Below are 24,839 nucleotides of genomic sequence, written 5' to 3' on the forward strand. Positions count from 1 at the left end.
TGTTGAATACTTGGCTTAATTAGATTTAAACACCTAAAATTAAAAAAATTTAAAAATTATCATACTTCTTTGCCTTTTAAGATTTTGATTAAGGTGCTTAAGTACAATAGGCCACATCAGCATTTCTCTATTTATCAAATTAAACATTTTTATTGTAATTTTTGAAATTAAAATTTTATATGTTAATTTCTTAATTTGTCCTTTAAATAGTTGAACGATTTTTTTTTTAAAGTATTTTATAAGTTGCGGACTCTTGCCACTCAATACTATGATCTGGTGGTATTCCTTTTCACTTGTAAGTGAGAGGTCTTAGGTTTAAATCTCGTAGATAGCGAATTTGATACCAAATTAGATTGCCCATTGTGTGGCTTACAAAAATGTAGAAAATGGTGGATGTTTATAACAAAAATGGTGGATGTTTATATTTTTTTGAAATTATTATTATATATTTTATTGAGATAATTATTTTGTATACATTACTGGTACATTTATTATTGGTTTTCATACGTTGATTTTGTACATGTTATCAATTGCTATGTTTATTTTAATTTGTTGTACATTCTATCTTGTACATATCGTTGATTGTTACGTTTAGTTTTAGTGTTGGATATGTTTAATTTTAGTTTTTGATACGTTGGTTTTAGTTTTTAGTTTTGGTACGTTTAATTTTAATTTGTGGTACGTAACATTACTAAGGAGCTTCCAATTTCTTTCTGAACTTTAATTTTAGCCAATTATACCTCTGAACTTTTATAATTGGCCAACGTACCGCTTGGCCTTAGATTTTGAATTTTTTTTGAAAATTTCCATCCACAGCTTGTCTGCTACACTGCACATAAGAATAGTCGATTAGAATTAAAATTTGGGAGAAAATTTGTCAATTATAAATGTTCAGAGCGCAGAGGATGCTTCAACGGTTCAATTCATTTGGGTCCTTTGGTAGGCCAGGAAATGTTGGACATCTACGTTTTGATTCCTAGGCAATTTAAAGAACGCATTAATTTAGGTGGACTGGCTGCGAAGACCACAGCTTCAAGGATCTGGCTTCTATGCCCTTCCAGTTCCTATATATTTCTATCATTTCTTACTTTGTGCGATCATGGTTAAGATACGTCAACATTTTATATTGATTTTTTTATAAAGATAATAAGATAAAAAACAATAATAATATAAAATATTGACGTGACTTAACTGTGATCGTATAAATAGGAGGGGATGATAGTGTATGAGAACTGAACGGCAGAAAAAGCCAGGTCCCAGCTTCAAAGGTGGACTGCCGACAGATCACCTCCATAGTCTCAAGTTGGAAGAAGACCACAGCTTCAAAGGTGGACTGTCTCCATAGTCTCAAGGGGAAATCATATGCATGATTCACAATGATGCAGACATAATACGTCAGTGAAAAGAAGGTTAATTGTCATACATGAATTGATTAGTAATCATGTTTGAAAAGTCGATCATAGAGTCTTTGTCTTTGTAAACGGACTTACCCAGCCAGGACAGACGTATTTGATCGTATAAATAGGAAGGGATGAGAGTGTATGAGAACTGAATGGCAGAAAAGCCAGGTCCCAGCTTCAAAGGTGGACTGCCGACAGATCACCTCCATAGTCTCAAGTTGGAAGAAGACCACAGCTTCAAAGGTGGACTGTCTCCATAGTCTCAAGGTGGAAATCATATGCATGATTCACAATGATGCAGACATAATACGTCAGTGAAAAGAAGGTTAATTGTCATACATGAATTGATTAGTAATCATGTTTGAAAAGTCGATCATAGAGTCTTTGTCTTTGTAAACAGACTTACCCAGCCAGGACAGACGAAGACCTTGGTCTTTCTTTCTCCTCCGTAACTGATTTTTTTGTTTTTTTGGTTGTGTTCAAAGATAATTTTACTACAAACGTTTTCAACCCATTTAAAAGCATTTTCCAAACGATAAATAACTTTTGTGTTATTTGAAGTGGATCTTAATCAAATTTTGGCTAATCTTACTGAATATGCTTTAATATAATTAATCTGAATACTTTGATTGAAGCCTTGAAGGACAAAATATTGAATTTCAGTATTAATTAAAAAAATTCAATAACGAATACTAATAATTCATTCTAAAGTAATGGAAATATTAATAACAAAAAAGGATTTTTTTTTCTCAAATTTGAATTGTGTGAATCTCACAATTTTTTTTATGTTCTATTTTTAAATATGGGTTCGTTTTAAATATTGGTAAATTTAATTTACATAATAAAGTGGTACATTTTTTTATTTTTTTATTATGAAAAAATGGTACATTATAAATATATGAATGGTTACAAATAAAAGATTACAAAAATTATGGGTACAAACAAAAGTTCAAAAATATGGGACAAATTAAAACTAAAAAGAAAATTGGTACAAATTTAAAAAGTGGTTGCAAGTTAAATTATAAAAATATACGATACAAAATTTAGCTACAGATATAAATATACCGAATGTAACGTTTCTAACATTAAATGAATGTATTTGAAAATGATTAAATAAGTTTTAATTATAAAATTAAAATATATTGACATGTAAATATTTAATCATGGAAATAATGAGGTAGATATAAAAGTCAAAGGATCTTGATAAAAATTGAAAAGAAATAAGGTTTCAATTAATGAAATAGAAAAATGAAGAAAGAAAACCTAATTTCTCCTTCATTATATATGAGTGTTGCTAAGACCACGCTGTTGTCTAATTTTCTCACCCAGTTTAAAATGATAATTTATTGACAAATTTATCCTTGTGTAAAATGATCTTCAAAGACCTAAAAACCAACAAATCATTTCTTACCACATAATTATTAGTTATATACTTCAAAATTTTAAAATTGGAAGTGAAAGGTCTAAGGTTCGAATCTTGTGGATGGTGAAATCGATACCAAATTAGGTTGCCCATTGTGTGGTTTAGCCGAACTTCCCCTCCCTCTAGTGTAAAAATATCGATGTACTAAAAAAAAAAAAAAAAAAAAAAGTATCATACATGAGAGCAAGTGACACTTTATCACAGTGATGGAAAGGTGTTAAGCCTTTGCATTGACGGCATAGGCTCAAATCTCGTCGATGACTAATCTAATATCTAATATAATAAAATCTATCATTTGATAAAAAAAAAAAAAAAAGTATCATAAATGAGGAAAAGGAAAAAAAAATTAGAACCCCAATAAATCTACTCGGCCTCTATCCCTCTCGGATACCATATTAGATGAGTTTTTATCATTAATAGCCAAAATTTGATCTTAATTTCAAAAATGTCAGTTTTTATAAAAAATTTCAAATATAACAAAATGTTCACTTGAATAGACACAAATATCCTTATAATTTAACCTAATTACCCCCAAAACCAAAACCCTTTTGATGTTCTGCAACCTTCATGGAGGAGAAAATTGTAGAGCCGCATCCCAAATGCCAAGCAAACTTCCAAATTCAAAAGTCACTTTCGCGATTTATGAAACTACCATGGATACAATTTTATCAAGCCATGCTTTGTCCACATTTCTTGAGTTGCCTTCCACTTCTCTCTCTCTCTCTCTCTCTCTCAAAATTCTTACTTTTTTCTTCAGTTGTAATTTTTTTATACTGATAACATATGCAATTTTGCTTGTCTAATCAAAATTACATAAGTAATTTTATTTTCCACTTCTCTCTCTCGGTCCACATTTTTGTAATTTTTTTTTTCCAGTTGAATTGCCTAGTCAATATTTTGATTGTCTAATCAAAATTTCTGTAATTTTATTTTCCACTTCTCTCTCTCTCTCTCTCTGTCCACAATTTTGTAATTTTTTTTTTCCGGTTGAATTGTCTAATCAAAATCTTTGATTCTCCCTTTATAATTCTGTATCTCAACATTTTCTTTGTAAAAGATCATTGATTCTCCTTTGATAAACACAATTTTGAGCAAGCACCCAGGAAGAACTTTTCATCTGATAAACAAGTTCATATCGCTTTTCAAAAGATCATTCAATCTTTTAGTTATGTTCCGTCCAATGTGTACCAAATGCAGAATGGAACAACCGTCATTTTCTGTCCTGCGCGTACCAAATATAACACAGAACCTTCGTTTTGTCCCGTCCTGTCCCGTTCTGTTCCGTCCCGTCCCGTCTGCGTACCAAACGGTACCATATAGAACAATGCCTTTGCGTTCAATGACACAAGGAGAGCAGGTTCTGCCTTAGAACTTGTGAATTTCTTTTTAAGCATTTGAGGGTATTCTGGTAAATTTATATATATGTTTTGTGTTATTTGAAAGTTTTTATAAAATTTGACATTTATGAAATTAAGATTCAAATTTTGGCCACTAATGATAAATACTCATATTAGATTAGGATTAGGGAAGCTGGTTAGTGAAGAGAGCAATTTGGAGAGTTTGAATATATGACTCGATCAGTTTTTGCGGTTGACTGTAATAACTTACAGGTGATAAGAAATCATATTGCTACAATTAAGTAAAAGACTGGAGGAATGAATAATTAGGTTGGACTTATTCGGTGGGATTGATTGTATTTGCATCAGTTTGTCTAGATTTTAGAGAAATGTGAAAGCGAAATTGGAAAAATTGAAGATTGAAGATGCTTTGCATGCAGTCGCCGCTAGCCCTCCTCCCAGAAATTCAATGGTACAATTAATAGGATTACCAGACTTGGACAATGGCTAGTAAGCAAAACGACACTTCCGTAAAAAGACCTCTGATACTTTTTCTGTGTGAGGAAAGGTGTTCGTATAATTCATCGCGTCCCACCTTTAATATGTAATCAGTCTTAGTCTTGCCAACTCATTACCAAGTTAGAGACAATACCAATTTTATTAGAGAGGGTTCATCGGGTTCGTCGGTCTAAAATTTCAACATGATATTGGAGCCAAGTTACAAGTTTGGTATTGTTAGAGTCGACCACTGAGTTTCAATTGTCGATGTATGGATTTTCACGTGTGAGTCACTAAATGGAGTTCCATATGCAGGGGCGTGTTCAATTGCTGCTGTGTGGATCTCTACGTGTGAATCACTAAATGGAATCCACGTGCAGGGGAGAGTTGGCTATCCCACATTGGTTGGTAAAAATAAAAATAATGACTTTAAATATGATTAACCCATTCTAACTAATACTGAAATTTTTTGTGATAAAACCTAACATCTAACGGATTAGTCACATGATAATTAATAAGTTGGAAACAGTAACATTGTCGTCGAATAGCATCACCGGTGTGGTGTTGCTAGACACTTGCAATGCAGCATGGATCACCTAATGATTTGCAAAGAGAAAATAAAATGGGTTGACCCCATGACCTGAGCAAGTGCAACGTCGTTCATGGCTGTCTCTCTCTTTTAATTTCGTCCTTATTCCAAGATTGATGTACGAGATTGTACGAGATTTTCCAACGTGGATGTTATTAACATTTTTCTGCCTTTTCTAGATAACTAGTGGAAATTTCAACTTTTTTCCTAGTTTGATGATTTGTGGTAGGTAAAAGGATGATTACAAGAGATGGAGGCATCTTTTAACTTTTCATATTTATATTTTCACACTTATTTTCACCCTTTTAGGACAATCTTTTTCTTCACTGTTTGGAAAGTTCTTAGATTCTTCCATGCTTACACTTTTCCATTTGGTTGGCAACTAGTTTTTTGTTCTTTTCATTCTGGAAAACACTTCGGTGTTGGTTTTGGAACGTTCCTTTTGCTGGTAGTTGGAAATTAATCAAATGCATAACGTTGAAATTTTAATCTAACCCCCCGATTGGATTAAATGAGTAATTGTGAATGTTAGTCTTAATAACTGTTATACGTGCATTGATTAGCATACACTAGAGCTGCAAGACTCCGCTTCATGATGATTATATATTCTTCTACATCAACGATTAACAACCACTTATCTTAGTAAGTAGTTTTATTTTGGGGTCTTTTGATTTAGACCTAGCTAAATTTATTTTTGGCGAGAATCGAACCTAAGACCTTTCACTTACAAGTGAAGAGGAATACCACTAAAATGTAGTAATAAGTGGCTAGTCAACCCCTGATATTTGAGAGAAAACCCAAATTAATTTTTTGTCAATTCAATAAACTGTTATTGAGTGCTACTAGATCCACCCCATTGTCCTATTTCTACACCCCATATTATAATCTCACCCATCATAAAAAATTAAAAAACTAAAATCCTATTAATCCACCCCAATTATTCCTAAAATAACCTCAAATATCTAAATCCATTTTTTTTCTTCACCCCAACTACATCATCTGTCAAACGGCCTCAATTTGAAGCTAGTTGACGTTGCTTGAATTTCCAATAAACATATTATAATTATAAAAGGATGGTGAGGATATGAATCAAATTTGAAAGAGAGAACATTACTTGGTGAAGGAGGTGATAGGTGATGTTTGTAGAGAGTGAAGACAGATGTCTCTTGATTATTGGTTACTGTGTAATCAATGCCATATCAACCTAGGTTGTTAGAATGTTTGTTAGGTGGTTAAATGATTTGTTAGTTGGTTAATTAGTTACTTGTGGTTCAGTAAGCTTGTATTGTTTAGTCTATAATGCACTTCAACTTACAAATGTAGTTAGTTGTCATTTTTCTCAAATACACAGAACTTTCTTTTCTCTCTCTAAAGTTTCTCTCTCTAGTTCTACATTTGGTTCCATCCTTTATTGTTCTTTGATTGTTTCTCAATGTAATTAACATGGCATCAGAGCCGCCAGGCTCACGCCATGGATTCTGGTGGTTCCGTTTTTCATTAGATATCATCGTTTTCTAGTTTTATTTTCTCTTCACATTTTCATTAGAAATTTTGTCTAAGTTCTTCGGTGCCTTCGTGATCGTCCTGTAGCTTATTGGTTGATTTTTCTTCTGGGCTATGAACAGAGATTGTCGGTGATATTTGGGTCGTCAAAATTGTTTCTTTAGGCCAAATAGAAGTGGGAGTTTGTTTTTCCTTTCAGTTCTTAAAGTTTCGGTTCTTGAATTCCGGAATTTTTTAGATTTTCATCGAGTTCTTGATACAAGGAAAGAAGATGGGATTTCAAGCAATTTTTTTTTTATTTTTGGATCCAGTGGAATCCCTTCATCTCATTCGATGACTGCTACTACTATTGCTACTGCCATTGGGTTTCAAGAAGGAGCATTATTCAACCCTTCAATCAAGGCCTCGCACTGCTCATTCGAATTGTCCTTCTTGTGCCTAATTTTTACACAACAACGTCAAGATCACATCTGGGTTTTTCATCTTCCATGCGTGACAACTTGAAAAAATGTGATATGTGCCCTATAATTAAAAGTTAACGCAATTTTTGTTCATACATTAGCAAACACATTTAGGAAAACTTTAGAGGCGCGTAGCGCCCGTGATAAATAAAAGGCATTCGCACGTGCAAACATGCTAGTTACTATTAAACTATAAAATGATAAGAAATCAACACTTGACACGAATGCAGAAAATGGCAAAAATGCTAGTTACTATTAAACTGTAAAATGATAAGAAATCAACACTTGACACGAATGCAAAAAAATACTAATGTGGTACGCATTTACAAAGACAATGCAGTGTCTTGTGTTAAACATATTATGATAATGTATAAATTTATCTCAAGGATCTTCCGCCGGTGAAGGCATAACGCTTTCTTGCAACCAGGTTTTATGTCCCCTCTTTTGTTGGTTTTTGTGTTCTTGATTTTTAAGAGTAAGTTTAGGGTTTTTTTTTTTTTTTTTTTTTGTCAATCAAAGTAAATTTCATTAAAAGAGAGCTCTAATACAAAGTAAAGACAACTCGAAAAGAGAATTAAGAATAGCCAAGCAAAAGCCCACCTCCATAAAGGAAAATTACAATGAAATGGACCCAAAGTAAGTTTAAGGTTATTTATTAATTCATCTTATACCAATGGTCAATTTTAGTTTTGAACATAATCACTGAAATGTTTATAATAACTAGTATTTGCCCACACTCAAAATGTGTGCGGGACTTTTTATTTTTGTTTTTAAAATTGAAGAAGAGAGGAAGAGAGTAAGAGAGAACGTGAGAGTAGAGAGATAGGGAGAGAGGTTTATTTTTTTTTTAGATTAGAGATGTTAAAATCACTTGTAGTTGAGGTTTAAACAAAAAAAAAAAAAAAGCAAAATTTTGTTTTGTAAAATTACGTTACTGCCCTAATTTTTTTCTAAAAGACTAAATAGTTTTTTCATCATCTTTTGGTTGACAAAGAGAGTTCTACTAATATGTAGTTTAGATTATACATATAATCTAAGCAGGGGTTCGTCACCATCCGTGAATCTGGAGAAATCAATTTGCTGTTGCAAAGGTGGTCGAGGTGGGACTCCTCCACCGTCACCATTTGGTCGACAATGATACTGATTGAGCTCAAAATCGAGAGGATCGTCGGGATGTCGATTCGGAACAGGATCGGGAGGATGAACCACAACAGGATCGAGTCAATTGAGAATATGATCAAGAGGATTGATAACCGATACATTCATTCTCAAAGCTAGTGCTTTTGTACTCATGCTATTCTCTCATCTGAAACTACCTGCCAGCTAGCAGCCAACAAGCATAATTTCTCAATTATAACTAATCCTTATTATTTAACTACTAATACGACACTAACTGTGATTAAGGAAATCACAATCCTACGACTTGTGGAGGTGATGAAGCAAAGGGGGAGGACCATGTTTACCATTTGTCCGATCCTACCTGTGAGAATGTTGTGGCCATGCAGACAAAGATAGTCTCGTTCTTGAACTAGGGTTTGTGGTTCTTCCATTGTTGTAATCTGTTTTATGACTTGTGCTACAAGATACTAATTAAATTCCTATGTTTTATGAGCTTTATGTATGTTTACTTCGAACAATGTTTCTTATAATCTGAATCGATAAATTTTTAGGTTGTCATTGAAAGATCATTCATACAAAAATTCATTGAAATCGGAAGCCGTTTAGTTATCTAATTGTGACATGATAAATAGACGAAGACAAAGTTGTCAATAACATATATGTAACTTTGTGTTGTAATGTTAAATTTGGACACTTGTGTGGAAGTGGTTATTTATATAAGTACAAATGCCACAGAGTTTTTTATTTTTTTTATTTATTTCAACAACCGATATTATCTCCACTAAAGGTGAAGGAAGTGGGTTAAGCCTCACTATGAGCTAACAATAATGTGGTTCAAATTCGCCTTTGGCGATAATCGAACCTAAGATCTCTCACTTACAAATGAAGAGGAATACCATTAAACCGTAGTACTAAGTGGCACGAATTCCACGTAGTTAAACACTACATATTTCAACCACACAATTTGCGACACTCTGTAGTAATTAGGATGGTGCAGATGTCAAATACATGTTTATGAAGTTTGTTGTAAACATTAAAAAAAAAAATTAAATTCCACAGCTTTTCCTTATTTGATTGACTACTTGTAGCAAGAATTCTAATGCGAAGTTGGAGCTATATATTCCCTATTTTCTTCTATTTCTATAGGACCAATAACTTATTGATGGTAAGCATACCAAATGGCTCAGAGGCAAGGAAGACTCTGAGTTGACAGATTTTGTGCCATAAAAAGCATTGCCGGACGTAGCCCAGGACGTGTACGTATCCAAGCCAACTCTATACTCATTACAAACACCACTGCCTTTGCCAATTCATTGGTTGGAGGCTCCAATTGTCGATCTATTCTGCATTTTCATTCATTGACGTCGACGATTCTGATAGTTGTGACTCTAACTTGGCCCCTGGATACCTTCCTATCACAACTTCTAGTGCTACCACTTTGAAGATATAAACATCACACTTATCCGTGCCCTACATAGTGTATGCGAGCTCTGCACATAAGGAAAACAAAATACGTCACCTTTACACATATCTCAATCACCAAAAGATAGGCCAAAAAAATTATAGAACCTTAAAGGCTTTTTAACTAAAATGGTCCATGAGATTGAAAATCAATAGAAATGGTCCCTGAGATTGTCCACCATCCATTATTTTGGTCCTTCCATTGAAAACTCTGTTAAGTGTCATGGAACTCTTAGCCAAAAGTTTGGGCAATTTTCAAAGTTTCGTAGCTCAATTGTTTTTTAACCAAATTCAACTCATAATATATCAAAATAAAGATAGGAAAGTGTAGAACAAGATTATACCTATTTGGAAGCCCAATGGTTGTCGTAGATGGTTTGAAAATAACCTGAAAGATGACTGGTCCTCGAGAAAACTGAAAAACTCGCCGGAAACTAACAGAATGACCAAAATAATAGATGGTGGACAATCTCATGGACCATTTCTATTGATCTTCAATCCTAGGGACCAAAGTGATGTGTTATGTAAATCTCAGAGACCATTTTGGTTAAAAAGCCAACATTAAAATTTAGCATTACCTGGTGCCATGTAGCCTAGCAAACCAACAATGTTGGTCCAATTGGATGAATCCATACTCAACAGTCTTGCTATTCTAAAATTTGAGAGTCGGTGATCGAAATCCTACTCAAGCAATACACTATTGACGGTTACATCACGATGCACAATTGGTGGTGAGCAGTCATGGTGCAGGTAAGAAAGTGCATAAGCTAGTTCTTGCACAATTTTGACTCTTGGACCCTAGCCAAGTTCAGTAACTCCGTGCAATTCTTTACCAAGGCTTCCTCTCTCTAAATATTCATAAAGCAAGAAGATGCAGCCCCTCCTTGAGAAGCCATATAACCTAATGATGTTACGATGACGGATATTTGTCAAAGTTCAGATTTCATTCTAAAAACTTTGGAGATTGATTGTTAGAATGTTATTAGAGTCTGACATATTAAGCCTCTTAACTGCAACAACTTGGCCTAATTGGAGCTCTGCCTTGTAAACCTTTCCAAACCCTCCTTTACCAATGCAATACTTCTCATGAAAGTAATCTACAACCTTCACAACTTCGACAAAAGTAAATTTTACTTCTTGCAATATTTTTGACTCCAAATTCTTGAAGTAATTTTTGCTTTCTTGAGAAATCAGCTCAGATTTAAAGCGAGACATAAGAATCAAAGCAATGGTAGTTGCAACCACTAATAAACCAAGGAGTACAAATACAAGGATGCCGCCCTCATCGGAATTGTTTTCGGAATGTACTAACACTTAGTTTGGTATTGCCATGCTTTTTAAATAAATTGTTTCTGTTGAGTATTTGGTAAAAAAATTTGTAAAAGCATTTTTAACATAAAATAGTGTTTGAGTATTTGGTAAACTTTTATATAAATTGTTATGAATATGTTAAATAATTAAAAAACATATAGTATTTAATGTGATATAATAAAAAATAAAGTGATATAATAATTTATTTTATTTTATTTTTGAAGAAACAACGACATATTAGTGACTTCAAAAAGAAGGTTACATCATATCTTAGATGAGAAGATCCTAAATAAGATCAAGAAGGTCCTCAAACCAAACTAATTTGTTGCCAATAAGAATGGCAAACTGAGCTAATCGATGGGCTAATCCATTACATGATCTCGGAACTTGCATAAACTGTGTGGGGGAAAGAGAATCCGCCTCCTGCAAAACGTCTTCCGCCAGCGATCCAAATGTGATCAGATTACCGTAGTGCTCCATGATTGCAACAATGGCCTGGGTGGAATCGCTTTCAACATGACCTGCCTTAAGCCTAAGCTTTGTGCCAGTCAAAGCCCCTCTAAACTGCTACCAACTCTATGTGTAAATATGTAGAGGTATACTTGTTACTGCGCTTTGAATAAAAAACATTTTTTTAGAAGCATGGTAGATTTTGCTCTATTTTTTTATGTTTTTTTCCTGTCATTGACAACATTTTTTTTAAAAAGTACTTTTTTTTCTTTACCAAACACAATTGATGTTTCAGATTTTTTAATAAACTTTTTTTTTTTTTTTTTTTTAAGCACCACAATTTTAAACCAGCCCTGAATTAGATGTTGGTATGGTTATTTTGGAGCTTTTTACATGACTTTCGATATCTAAGACAAAATGTGAACAACCCAAGTTCAAATTTGTCAATTTTTTATGTGGCTGGAAATGAAATTTATCGTACATAAATATGGCACAAGGTTGCCTTCATCTTGGTATCATTTGTCATCCAATTTATTCATATACAATTTAGGTTCAATCAATTCATAAGTGATTGAATTTTGTTTTTAATAATTTATTTATTTATTTATTTTCAGTTCGTCATTGTTATACAAGATGAAGGAGATACCATTTGCGGAGTTATGCACATATGAATGTTTTTGGTGGAACAAACCTTACTTTTTGAGTTTTGTACAGTTTTAGACGTAAAAGATTCCCTAAGATAGACCATAGCTTTTGAAAAACAATCCTTAAGACCATCTTCAATGGTTGGCTAAAAACCAAATATTTTAGCCCGGAAAATTTAGCTTTTTGCCCAGAAATAGTTTTTCTGCTCCAACCGTTCTAGCCTAAAATTTTAGCCCGGGGTTATTAAAGAATGAACTTAGGCTATTTTTTTTGTTAAATTAATTTTTTTTTAAATAAATATGTAGACTATCATAAATTAATTTTATGAACATTTTAATCTAAAAAAAATTTAAATTCCGATAAATATTGGGTGGAGTCCACTCCGATTTCTGGGCTAAATTTTGGGGGGAATTTGACATTGGTTTAGCATTTAGCATTTAGCCCAAATTTTCCCCTTGGGTTGGAGTGGGTTTGGGGGAAAATTTTAGAGGATAATTTGGCTTTTAACCCACCATTGAAGTTGGTCTGAGGATGACATACTAACATCCCCCATTTTTGTCATTTAATATATGAATGCAAATAGGACTCTCTGACTATCTCATAGTAGCATCCAGATTTTTGTCGTGTAATATATCAGCATCCTTAATTTTCTTATGTAATATATTATATAGACGCTACTCTTTGGCACATATTTTTTTAAAAACTTTTTACACGTTTAATGTAGTTTTGAAATCCACGACATCACGTGGACTCAGCAACTGTGTGTGTAAACTAACAATCAATAATTAAAAGTTATTTCCACTTTCCAGTTTTTTTGCACAACCCTATTTCTTTTGAAACCATATTCTTATAAAAGTCATATTACTTAAGGTGTTGTTATTAGCATTTTTTCTACTTTTTACCACCACTCTACTTATGAACCCATATTATTTAAGTTGTTATTAGCCCTTCAAAAAAAGTCATTATGCATTCCAAACTTTCTACATTTAAAAACACATTGCATCACGAATTGCAAGGAATCAACTATACATATGGTAAAAAAAGATGTCATTATTATTTAATTTGAACATTAGTACTATAAAATTATAGTTAATAACACACAATAACGTTAGTATTACTATAAGAAGGTTGATAGTTTTATTGAGTATGTAATAGTCTATTACAGTCTAAAGGTAAGTTGTTATACTTGGATGTGATTGAATTAAAATAACAACATTTATGATTACCCCACTGACGTCCAATTACATAACGGACGTAGGTTATCACTTGGGAACATCATAAAATTACCCTGCATCTTAATGGTGTTACAACAAGATGTTAACATTCAACGTCTGCGGTAAGGTTACATTAGAATCGTTCAAATTTACAATTCAACGTTACCTAATGATTATAATGTTATAATTAATTACACAAAATGAGGTTGGTACTACTATAACAACGTTGCCTTTATGATATAAAGGTCATACTATTAAGGTAGAAAACTAAACTTGGAGGTTATTGCAATTAATGCAGTACTAACATTCAAATTAAAAGGTTCAGTACCTTTTTTTTATAATTAAAGGTACCATAGATCATATCTGGATCTCTTCTATTAAGACCACCGGATCAAGTGATCTGAACCTTTCAAATTTCATCCAACAGTTCACCTATTTTGACCTCATAAAAGCTGTAATAAATTTTAGCCGTTAGATAAAATTTGAAAGGCCTAGATCATTTCATCCAGTGACCTTGATGGAAGAGATCCGAAGAGGATCTCTTCTCATATTATCTTTCAAACCAATATATATTAATCTCACTTGTCTGTGGCATATATAAATATTTTTCAACGTATACATAACTTTGTGGGAAATAATTACTGAACACAAGTTTTTCTCCTTTACCACAATTCCTATTATTTATGGTGATTTTTTTTTTTTTTGTTTATTCATTTGAAATAGCATAATAATCATAATTGTTTATGTAAAGGAAAAAAGGAATTTGCATTTTTTTTCCCCGTAAATTAATGGATAAATTATATTTTACCACTTTAATTTTGGATCTTATAACAAATTCATACCTCATTTTTTTAAACATTGTAATCTCCTATATTAAATTACGAATTCGTTGCAATGTCAAATATTGAGCCAATTAATTGACATGTGGATACTTTCTTAGGTTAACACGTGGTGACATTTAAACTAATTTCTTTATGTTTTTTCTTTTCACTTCTTTCTTCTCTTTTTTCCATGTTTTATCTGCTCTTCGATGAAGACAAATGACAAATGCGGCGGTGATGCAGATAGGTTGCGGAAGGGAGTGCAGAGGGTTGATTCGAACAACGGTGGTGGATCGATGCTATAAGTTTAAGTTTCTAGTGGAGTCAGGCGGAAACGAACTCAATCGGAGTGGTTCTCCAGTCTAAGCTTCGTAGAAAACATGCGGGTTTGAGCGGTGCAAGTGGGTCGACGAGATGCAGATTCAACGGTTGCAGATGCAGCCGGGTTCGACTTGTAGCTGCGAGTAAAGTTACAGAAAGTGAATCGACGTCAGGTGCGGTGCGGCGAAGATGGATTTGATGCGGGTGCAGGATGGTTGAGACAAGGCAGTAAGAATGGCGATGGTGCGGTGAATATTTCTCACTTTGCAGCAATGACTCAACACGATCATCTTCGATCTTTGGGTAACTTTTTAAAAAATAGGTTTTTTTAGTCAAAATGCTTCCTTAGGTTTGCATAATACATAATTTTGGTCACTGAATTTTTAAAATCAACAGAAGGGGCCTTTGAGATTGTCTATCATTCATTATTTTGGTCATTCCGTTAAAAAACTTTGTTAAGTGGTTCCTGAGCTTTTTAATGAAAGAACCAAAATGATGGATGCAGGACAATCTTAAGGACCGAAGTTATGTATTATGCAAATCTCAGGGATCACTTATCGAAGTTTTTTAATGGAATGACCAAAATAATGGATGATGGACAATCTCAGGGACCACTTCTATTGATTTTAAATCTCAGCGACCAAAGTTATGTGTTATGAAAATTTCGAAGATCATTTTGGCTAAAAAGCCCTAAAAAATGATTTATGTAGATTGACACATCCCGACCCGGATTGTCCACTAAGACTCCAAATCGAATTGTGCTAGCCGACATCTGGAAGGTTACGAAGCCATAAAGTGTGGTGATGTGGAATAAATTTAAACCTAAAAGTGCCTAAACACGAGAGTGCGCTGTGAGCGGGAATGAACTCATTTCACCTGTGACGTCAGAGCATAAATAAGATACAGTAGAGTGGATTGAAAATCATACCGTTAAAGGTAATCTCCAATACCAAGACTTGCCACGAATCCTCTTCGATACGAAAACTTTGCTACTAGAACCTGGAGGGATAAAAAAAAAACAAGAGTGAGTGAGCTTCAGTATAAAGCTTTAATAAAGACCTTCTAAACAGTATAACCCATTGTTGTACTACTTGTATAGTTTCCAGGAAATCATACTACATATAAGTATGAAGTCAAGTGTAAATCAATATTAAATCCAAGAATAATCCAAAATCACTACAAATCGGCAACAGAATAATAAAATCAAGTGCTCATCAATCTATGATAACCCACGAGTCAGAATTGCCTAACGTTACCTGTACAACTCATAAATCAATCTATGATAACACATAAGTCAAAGTTGTCTATTGCAACCTATACGACAGTGTCGGAGTTGCCTATTATTGCAACTTGTACGACAATGCCGGAGTTGCCTATCATTGCAACATGTATGACAGTGTTGAAGTTGTCTATCATTGCAACATGTATGACAGTGTTGAAGTTGTCTATCATTGCAACATGTACGACAGTGTCGGAGTTGCAAAAAACATAAATATAGTAATGCCATCAATCAATCATTTCGAATAACACCATAAACTCACTTGAACTTACCTACGCGTCCCGCGTTCACCTTAGCACTTCAAAGCATTCACAACAATTAAATGTAGGTAATATGCATATGGACATGCCATAATGCAATCTAAAACTCAACCATATCATAGTATTTTAGATTATATAAATATGTATATATGACATGGCATAAAATGCATAAATCAATTTAAAAGTGTTTGTGGAATTATCAATCATACATATATGATAAAAAGGGAAAGACCCACTTACCTAAGGTCCGCGCTACGATTCCCTAACATGAAAATCGAGACATCACGAACGATCTTCACCTAGAACAATTATTCAGTCATGTCTCAGAACTCTTATCAATAAAACATGTAACTTACATAAAACACATCTCAAGAAAGTTCTAGAATGATTTGAGACCCATTGACCAAAAGTCAACCGTCGGTCAAAGATCAACGATAGGGTCCATAACCCTATGTAACTCAATCCGGAAGATCCGCATCTCGGATTTCAGTTCTGTAACTTCCAAAGATCCATATTGTGCTTCTAAAACATCATACTAAAGTTTCATTACAATCCAACGGTTGGATCTCTGTCAATTGCCAATTCAAGTGGCAGTCAGCGTCTTATTTTATGAATTTACAAATCTAATTTGGGAAGATCTGTATGTCAGATTTCCAATCCATAAGTTTCTAATATCCTCAAATATTACGTACTATATTGTATTAAAGTTTGGTGACGATCCAACGTTGGATTGTCAATTCACATAATGTTCAAGTAGCGATCTTTATCAAAACTATGTCCAAACGATGAGATTTCATCAATCGAACTTCACCTATGGAATTGAGGTGTCAAACTTAGCTTAGAAAGGTCAAGGGATGACTCAACTTACTCGCCGCCGCACACGACGGTCAACCACCCAGATTCGCCGGAAAATTCAACTATCTCCAAAAAAATTCTCAAATTTTACAGAAATGAAGATCTCAACAAGTAGAGTAAGTTTCATACTTGTGGCCAAGTCCAATTTGGCCGGGAAAAGCTTCAAATGCCAAGAACCTGCCCGAACCCTAGAATTTTGGTGTTCTTCAATTCGATCAATCCGCAACACCACCGCCCCTAAAACTGTTTGGGCTTTGTTCCTGACCTCCAGAGAAGTGTTTTGGTGGTGGTGATTGAAGGTAAGTGTTTTAGAAATGGGTGGATAGCCATCTAGTACCCAATAGCCGTGCGTCGGACTTCACGAAATTGGAACCAAAACTCTCTATTTTTGGGCTGAGATGGTGGATAGGAGGCCACATGAGTGATTTGCAGGTGTTGGATGGTGGAGATCAACAAGAAAAATGGCAGAAATTTGCCGGATTTGGGTCGGGTGGTGCGCGGGTGTATAGATCGACGGGAAGGCTGAAGCTTCCCTTCTCTCTTTCTTTTTTTTTTCTTTTTCCTCATTTCTGATTGGTCCTCCCTTAATTTGATTGGTCCCTTATTCTTTGCTTAAAACTGATTGGCCTTTCTTTCCCACAAGGTGGGAGTTCAAATAATTTATAACTAAACTTTAAATAACCAATTTCAAACGCCCGTAACTATACCATTATAATCCGGACTCACAAACGGCTTTCGCCTGTATGTTCATGGCAATGATTACTACGCAAATACTCCAAAAGAATGACTCATACATCTCTCTAAACAATGCCCAACGGAAGTCAAAATCCTTGCCTCCAGGGCATTTTCGTCAGTTCACGCTTTTAAAATTTATAAGACGTAAAATTAGGGACGGGTTGTCACATAGATCATCCTAATTCAATTTTACGAACATTTCAATATAAAAATATTTAAATTCCAATAAGTAATTAAAAATCATACAAATACATAGGTGTTTATAAAGTTTTAAACGAAATTTGATTGAAATACTTTTTTTTTAAATTATTTTAGATGTTAGATTTAATTTTGTGCTTCAAATCTCTTTTTTTACCGTTAGATTTGATCTCATTTGATCATAGCCGTTGGATTACAAGTAAAAACAAAACAAAAAAAATTAAAATATGGCAGTTTGGTGGGTTCAAAATAATTTAAGTCAAGCTTAAATCCTAGGGGAATTTAGCCCAGAGATATATTTTCTCCCTAGGGCTTATTTTAGCTCAATGGTTAGAGATGAGTTTGAGGGGGTTTTAAAGCTTATATTTTAAGTTTTATCCCATGGGTTGGAGATCATGGGTGAAGTTGAAGAGCAGCAAGAAGGGGCGGTCACCCCTCTTCTCACCGAAAAAGAAGCCCAGGAGCGGGTAACTGCCCTTCTAGTCGGTCAGAAAACCTACAAACTCCCACTGGTTCCTCTACTGTTGTACAGCATCCGTTGCGCATAGGCCTTTTTTTTTCTTTTTTTTTTTTTGAAATCCCAGGTACTATTGGCGAATAACGAAGAAATAAGACGAAATATGGGCATTTTCGGTACGAGCCGAAGTTGCAACTATTGCAGAAACGGCGGTTCAAATGATTTGCGAGGAAGAAGAAGGCGGCCAGCTATTTAAGTTGAAACGCACAGTTTCATTTTTGTTGTGGCTACCAATGAAAATATAGCTGCAAGCCACTTATGATTGTTTTCTTATTTTTTTTATAATTATTTTTTAATAATAACAAAAGATGTCAGAGCATTAATTTTATTAATCTAGAGTTTAGAGTTTTACTTAAAAAAAAAAACAGTAACTCACTGTAAGAAGTGTATTTTTGAATGTTATGTGTTAAATAATAAGCTTAATTAAAAATAAATTTGAAGCTTCAATACAAGCATACTTTTTTAAGGTGTAAAACACTTATGTACATGATATATACGTAATAAGTTTACTCAAATAGTTCTGGGCGGGCGTTAGATGATATATAATAAATTTACTCAAATCTGCCTAGGTGTTAGGCTTCAGTTCACCGTTCGACTAGCGTCTAGCATTTTGTAGAACCTTCAACCTTGATTATAACGACATTAATATTGCCTACTATCTAAAAGGATTTGATTGTCTACAATTTTTTGTACCTTTTACAATTTCAAATTCCGCCCCTCCTCTCGACTATTTATGGCTTCACCACTGTTGGAGATGGTCTAAGGGAGTGTAGTAAATTCAGGATTTTATAGGATTTTATATGACTTTAAAATCCAGGTATAGTCAATCAAGTTTTAAAAGAGGAATTTAAAAGACTTTGAAATCATGGTGTAGTCAACTTAAGATTTAAGAGGATTTTGAAGAATATATTCAAATCCAGCGGTAGTCGATTAGGATTTTAAAAAGTCAATTCAAATTTGTAGGTATTCAAAATGTCATAAAATTTGAGGGATTTCTTTAACACTATGTTTGGATGAAGAAATTTAAGATTATTAAAGAATTTTAAAATAACGGGATTTTATTTTCTAGATTTGTGAATTTTCTTGTTTGCTTATGTGACATCCCGTCCCGGAAATATCGAAACGTACATTGAAATTACAATTTTACCCTAATTTGTTTGTGTACGTTAAGTGTTGTGTAGTGTGGTGTTGTAGGACCACACACACACTCACACATCACCCTCACTTTCCCCGGGATTCCCTCCCTCATTCCCTCACTCTGTCTCTTCTCTCTCTCTCTCTCTCTCTCTTCCTCCCCGAGTTCCTTTCTTCTTCTTCTTCAACATACGGTTTTACACACAAACACATTCAAATCTTCACCAATCGAGAAAACAAGACCACCCTCGTGCTCGTGAGGTTGTGAGGAGCACAACCATACCAATTCCAGGTAAGAAATCTAACGTTTTCACGTCGTTTCGACGAGGTCCGATTTGAACACTGTTCATGCAAACCTAAACTAGCTTGTTTTTGCAATTTCTAAGCTTGTAGATGTGTTTGTGAGGTCCCAAGGAGCCTCGGAGTAGTTCGTTGGACGAATTTGGACGTCGGGAAGGCTAGGTTCAAAGTTGGCCGAACTTTGATCGTTGTTGCAGGTATGATCGTGTGATTTTTAGGCCTTAAAAGTAGTCTAACGTTGTTCTACTAGTCCTAAGCTTCATTTTGGTATAAAGAACGTGAAATTTGGTTGAAAAACGAAGGAGAAAACAAAGTTAGAAAAATTCCCAGTTTTCCGGCGCCGTCGCCGGCGCCGGAGGCTCGCCGGAGAAGACAGGGGAATATTCCGTTAAGTCTAACGGAATATTCCTAACGGCAGTGACGGAATCTGGTTAGATTTAACGGAATATTCCTGACGGCGTCTGTTGACACCGTCAGTGTGCAGTGCACGTGGCCGCGCGTGGGGGCGCGTAGGTCCGTGCCTGTTCAGGCGCGTGGGGGCGCGTGCGTGGTCCAAAATTTTTTCTAAAAATATGGGCGTGATCCTGAGGTTGTATAGATCACGTTGGTATATTCATTTGTCCAAATTGAGCAATGTATGAGAAGTTATTACGAGAAGTTGCTTAGGTGCTTTTAAATTAATGTTTTCGTAACCTTGTCGCGTATAGGTGATTCGTATTCCGAAGACGAGCGTACACACTCGAGGCAGGGGGGCTACGACCCTTCTATTTATCAGTGAGTGGGCTTTTGTTTTCCGTATATACCTATATACGTATTAATTCCCAGAAATTAAATAGAAAAGGTTATATGTTTTATGCCATGCATCATTTGAATATTGTTTACGCATCATCGCATGTATTAGTAGTGGCATACATATATATATATATGTGTATTTGGTGCTGTGGACGCACAGGTAAGTGCCAGGTAAGCGGTATTCATGTTGTTATGCAATGGTAGTTGAGATGTTTAGAGAGCTCATAATCTGCACCCCCGGTGTTAGTGCTCCCGCCCAGGGCCAGGGCACAGCCTTCACGTGTATGTTCACCAGCACCGCATGCTCGCCTTGGATCCAAGATAGGTGCAAGCCTGTCGTACAGACCACATTAGGTGGTTCCGACTTGTAGGTGACCCGCGATTATCGCACAGCTTCACGTGATCGTAGCACTAGAGCATACATATATATATTACACCCAGCTTGTCGTACAGACCACGTTAGGTGGTTCCGACTCGTGTGCAGATTCAGTTATTGAGTTGAGAGTGGAGCTCTAGATTCAGCCGTACAGGTCACGTTAGGTGACTCCCGGCTGCCAGATTATATGTTATTGATGTGAATTACGCTTGAGCATTTATATTTGATTATGATATTCTGTTGTGGCATATTGTGAGCATGAATGGCATATGGTGGAGCATGATTGGCATACCTATACATATGTATATATGTTCATTTTCTGGGAAGTATACAGGTTTTACGGCGAGGGGTTAGAATGTATTTTGCTAAAGAGTTTTCAAAGAACTTTGTTTTTGCCCACTCACGCTTTTGTTTTTGCGCCCCTCCAGGTTCTAGTGGTCTAGCAAGTTCGGTGGTTTATCCCAGAGGGCGTCCCGGCATTTCTGACAGACATTCACCATTGTAGGGTCACCTTCGGGTGTACATATGTCGTATCTTTCCTTTTGGACTGTTGTAGACTTGCTCTGAATTGTGTCTCACATACACTAGTACTTTGTATGCTAGTTAGTTTTTAATTATTCGTACTTTTATACTACCTTCTTAATAGCTTCCGCACGCGCACATGGCTACGTCACCTTCGCGTGACGGCCAGCACGCCCTGATCTCGGTCGGGGTGTGTCAGCTTAACCTAAAAGAACAATGGAATTGAATACGAAATTTGTTATTTTTAAACTCTCTCAATCATAGAAATTGGGAAATGACACATATTATATTTACATGAAATTTAAACTTGAGAATTGGAGGTTCCAAATTCCAAGTTTTTTTCCACAGGGAAATTCTAAATTTCTATGTTTATAAATTCAAACAAAGGAATTTGTGCATGTCAATTTATAAATTCTGACTTTTATCCAAATTTCAAGTTTATTTCCTTCATCCAAACATAGTGTAAGTAAATGATTTTGTATAATTTGGGAGTGAATTTTATGCATAAAAAAGGCTACAAAGAATCTCATCTCCCCCCTAGGATTTCTTTTCAAGCTTCAATTTGACTTTTATCTCCCAAGCCGATATAAGCACCAAATTGAACTCTGAGACCTTTCTTCTTCATTGTGTTATTGGGTCCCACTCTTTCTTGGTATGCATCTCTTAAGTGGTCAATTTCCTTTTTTTTTTTTTTTTTTTTTTTTGGTTATGGGTGATTTTTCTGAAGATTATGGTTTGTGGGTTTTTCTCCTTTGATTTCAAAAACTATTTGTGAACAGTATGAGGTTTTTTGTTGGGTAAAAAGTACGAAGGTTTTGTTGTTGATTTTGCTCGGTTTGTAGCTGGTGTTGTGCTTCTACTAGTAATTTTTCATTTCTCTCTCTCTCTGTCTAGTTGTATCGATTCGTTCTTGTCGGGTTTTCGAAATCAAGATTTGTATGTGAACTAGAGATGTAACGGAGATGTATTTCTTTGTGTGAATGCTCTATATAATTGCCCAGAAAACGTTTGACAAAAATAGCACATAATTTTATGAAATCCTTCACTTAAAAAAGTCTATTAAAATTCTTTGAAATCTAAATTGTCTACGCCCACAAAATTCCACCAAAGGAGAACCCATTTATCGTGCATTTATAGTGTTTAAGGGTGCCTTTACTTGGGGATGGCCCAAGTTAGGTTTGTATAATTTCCCTATGTTTGTATCAGTCCCAATATGGTAGTATAGTCCTCCGCAATAACGTGCTGATTTTATTTGGTCTCTTCAACTCAATACCCTGCAGTTTAATCTATATAGGTCATTCTCAATGACTTGAAACAAGTTTGACAATTTAACAATTATTAACACTATGAATTCCATGTCAAAGAAATAATAGGATCTTGTATATGCTTGTAAGTAGTTTAACTACTTATCATATCATCAATTAGTTTTATAGTGACCTCAATTTCTTTATAGTATTAGATTGTTCCATGTTACTTAATTTATGTTATCCGCATAGTAAACTTGAAAATTTATTTCCAGTGAAAAAGAGCATACATAAATCCCTCATAAAATTTGCTAATTAATATTATGATGATACCTCAATAATATACTATCATATGATGCATTATACCATGTTAATATCATAATATGAATTAGCACTCAAAATCTAATAAAATACAGTAGGATATTTTAATGCACCAGTACCTACAAGCCTATATCCTGTTCTACTAACAAACAAAACAATCATCAAATGACAAGTGTCATAACCTTGACCTTGCATACCCTATCACCTACCAGGAACACTTTCCACAACTGTATTTTCACGCTTATGTCCAATTTAATTCATTTTCTTTCAGTCTAGTTACCTATATTAGCTAGGAAAACCTTCACCTTCATCGAACAAAAACCAATTTAACTTTGTAAGAAAATTTCCATGGGGAGGACTGGATTGTTTGATCTTGAAAGACACTTCGCCTTCTATAGAGCATATCACAGCAACCCGGTTAACGTTTTGCTACACACTTTCTTAGTGTGGCCATTAATCTTCACTGCTGATGTTCTTCTCCACTTCACACCACCTCTCTATAATTTCCCATCTGGGTTAAACTATCACGGTTTCGAATTGAATGTTGGGTTGGTTTTGACTTTGATTTATGCTATCTTTTGTGTCAAATTGGACAAGAAAGCTGGGTCCTTGGCAGGTTTGCTATTGTTTCTCACCAGGGTTGGAGCCAGTGTTCTTGCTAGTGGCCTGGGGTTTGCTAAGTCATGGAAGCTTGTTCTTGCTGTTCAGGCTTTCTGCTGGCCTGCACTGCTCATAGGCCATGGTGTTTTTGAGAAACGAATACCAGGCCTTGCAGACGGCTTTTCTGAAGGATTTATGGAGCCGTACTATGTGTTGCTTGAGTTTCTTCAATCAGCCTTTGGCTATGAACCCTATCCAGGGTTTAATAAGAGCGTGAAAGAAAAGATTGAAGCTGATATCAAATCGTGGAAGGTGATCAAGAATCAAAAGAAACTCTCCTGATTAGCCTACTGAAATGTAGTGAAATGGAGCCCGAGCCCCTTTCTCTCTCGCACAGAAAACACCCCAAATTCCCTGCTCTTCGCCCGACTCCTTCCTTTAATTGGGGTCAACCCTTTGACCTTCCCCCTTTCCTTCTCCTCTCCAGCCCGCTACCCCTCCCTTAATTCCTCCTCCTTCTGCCCCCCTTCCTCTTATTTCTTTCCAGCCCCACTCCTTTCCGTCCCCTCTCTTTATTTTTTCCGGTAATCCTCCTGCATGTCTAGTTTTCTTGAGTTTGTCTCAACCTGACTGAGCTTGTTTCATATCTGGGCTTTTATGCCCCTTTCTTCCTCCACTGCTTCTCCTCATCGTCAGTCCTCCACCGCCGACCTTGACTACTCGGCCCATCGCGTGTCTCCCATCGGCAGCTCACTTTGGAGTTTGATTGTTAAAGTATTTTTAGAACTATTTGATAAGATTATAAGGACGCTTTTTACGTGGGTGGCTCGTTCACTCCCGTATTTCATTTATCCAGCTTGTTTGTGAATTCTTCTTCTTGATGGTCGTGGCGGATCCACGATGGCAGTGCAGCTGTTGTAGTGGAGGCACCAGCCTTTTGGGTCTTGGGCTTTTGTTGTTGTGGGATTGCTATTTTTTGGCATTTGCGTTGTATTTTCTTTTGGACTATGCTTGTTGTTAAGTATATCTAATTTGCACTAATTATGCTTTATTAGCTTTATGAATGTACTCTTTTGGTGTTAATATGTTTCGATGCTACTTGAAATTTTAATTCTCTTGCCAGATATGGTTCGGTTTCTTCGGATGTTTACTT

The 24,839-nt window shown here is 35.2% G+C and overlaps 1 protein-coding gene across 1 annotated transcript; it reads left to right on the top strand.

Moving 5' to 3' along the window:
• The first annotated feature begins 23,164 nt into the window (after positions 1–23,164).
• On the top strand, positions 23,165–24,737 carry LOC137729538 (2-hydroxy-palmitic acid dioxygenase mpo1-like). Its single transcript, XM_068468514.1, has one exon. The coding sequence runs from the start codon at positions 23,435–23,437 to the stop codon at positions 24,026–24,028; it is 594 nt and encodes a 197-aa protein (XP_068324615.1). The 5' UTR covers positions 23,165–23,434; the 3' UTR covers positions 24,029–24,737.
• Positions 24,738–24,839: the final 102 nt, after the last annotated feature.

Source organism: Pyrus communis, chromosome 3 (assembly GCF_963583255.1).
Source record: "Pyrus communis chromosome 3, drPyrComm1.1, whole genome shotgun sequence".
Classification (NCBI taxonomy): domain Eukaryota; kingdom Viridiplantae; phylum Streptophyta; class Magnoliopsida; order Rosales; family Rosaceae; genus Pyrus; species Pyrus communis.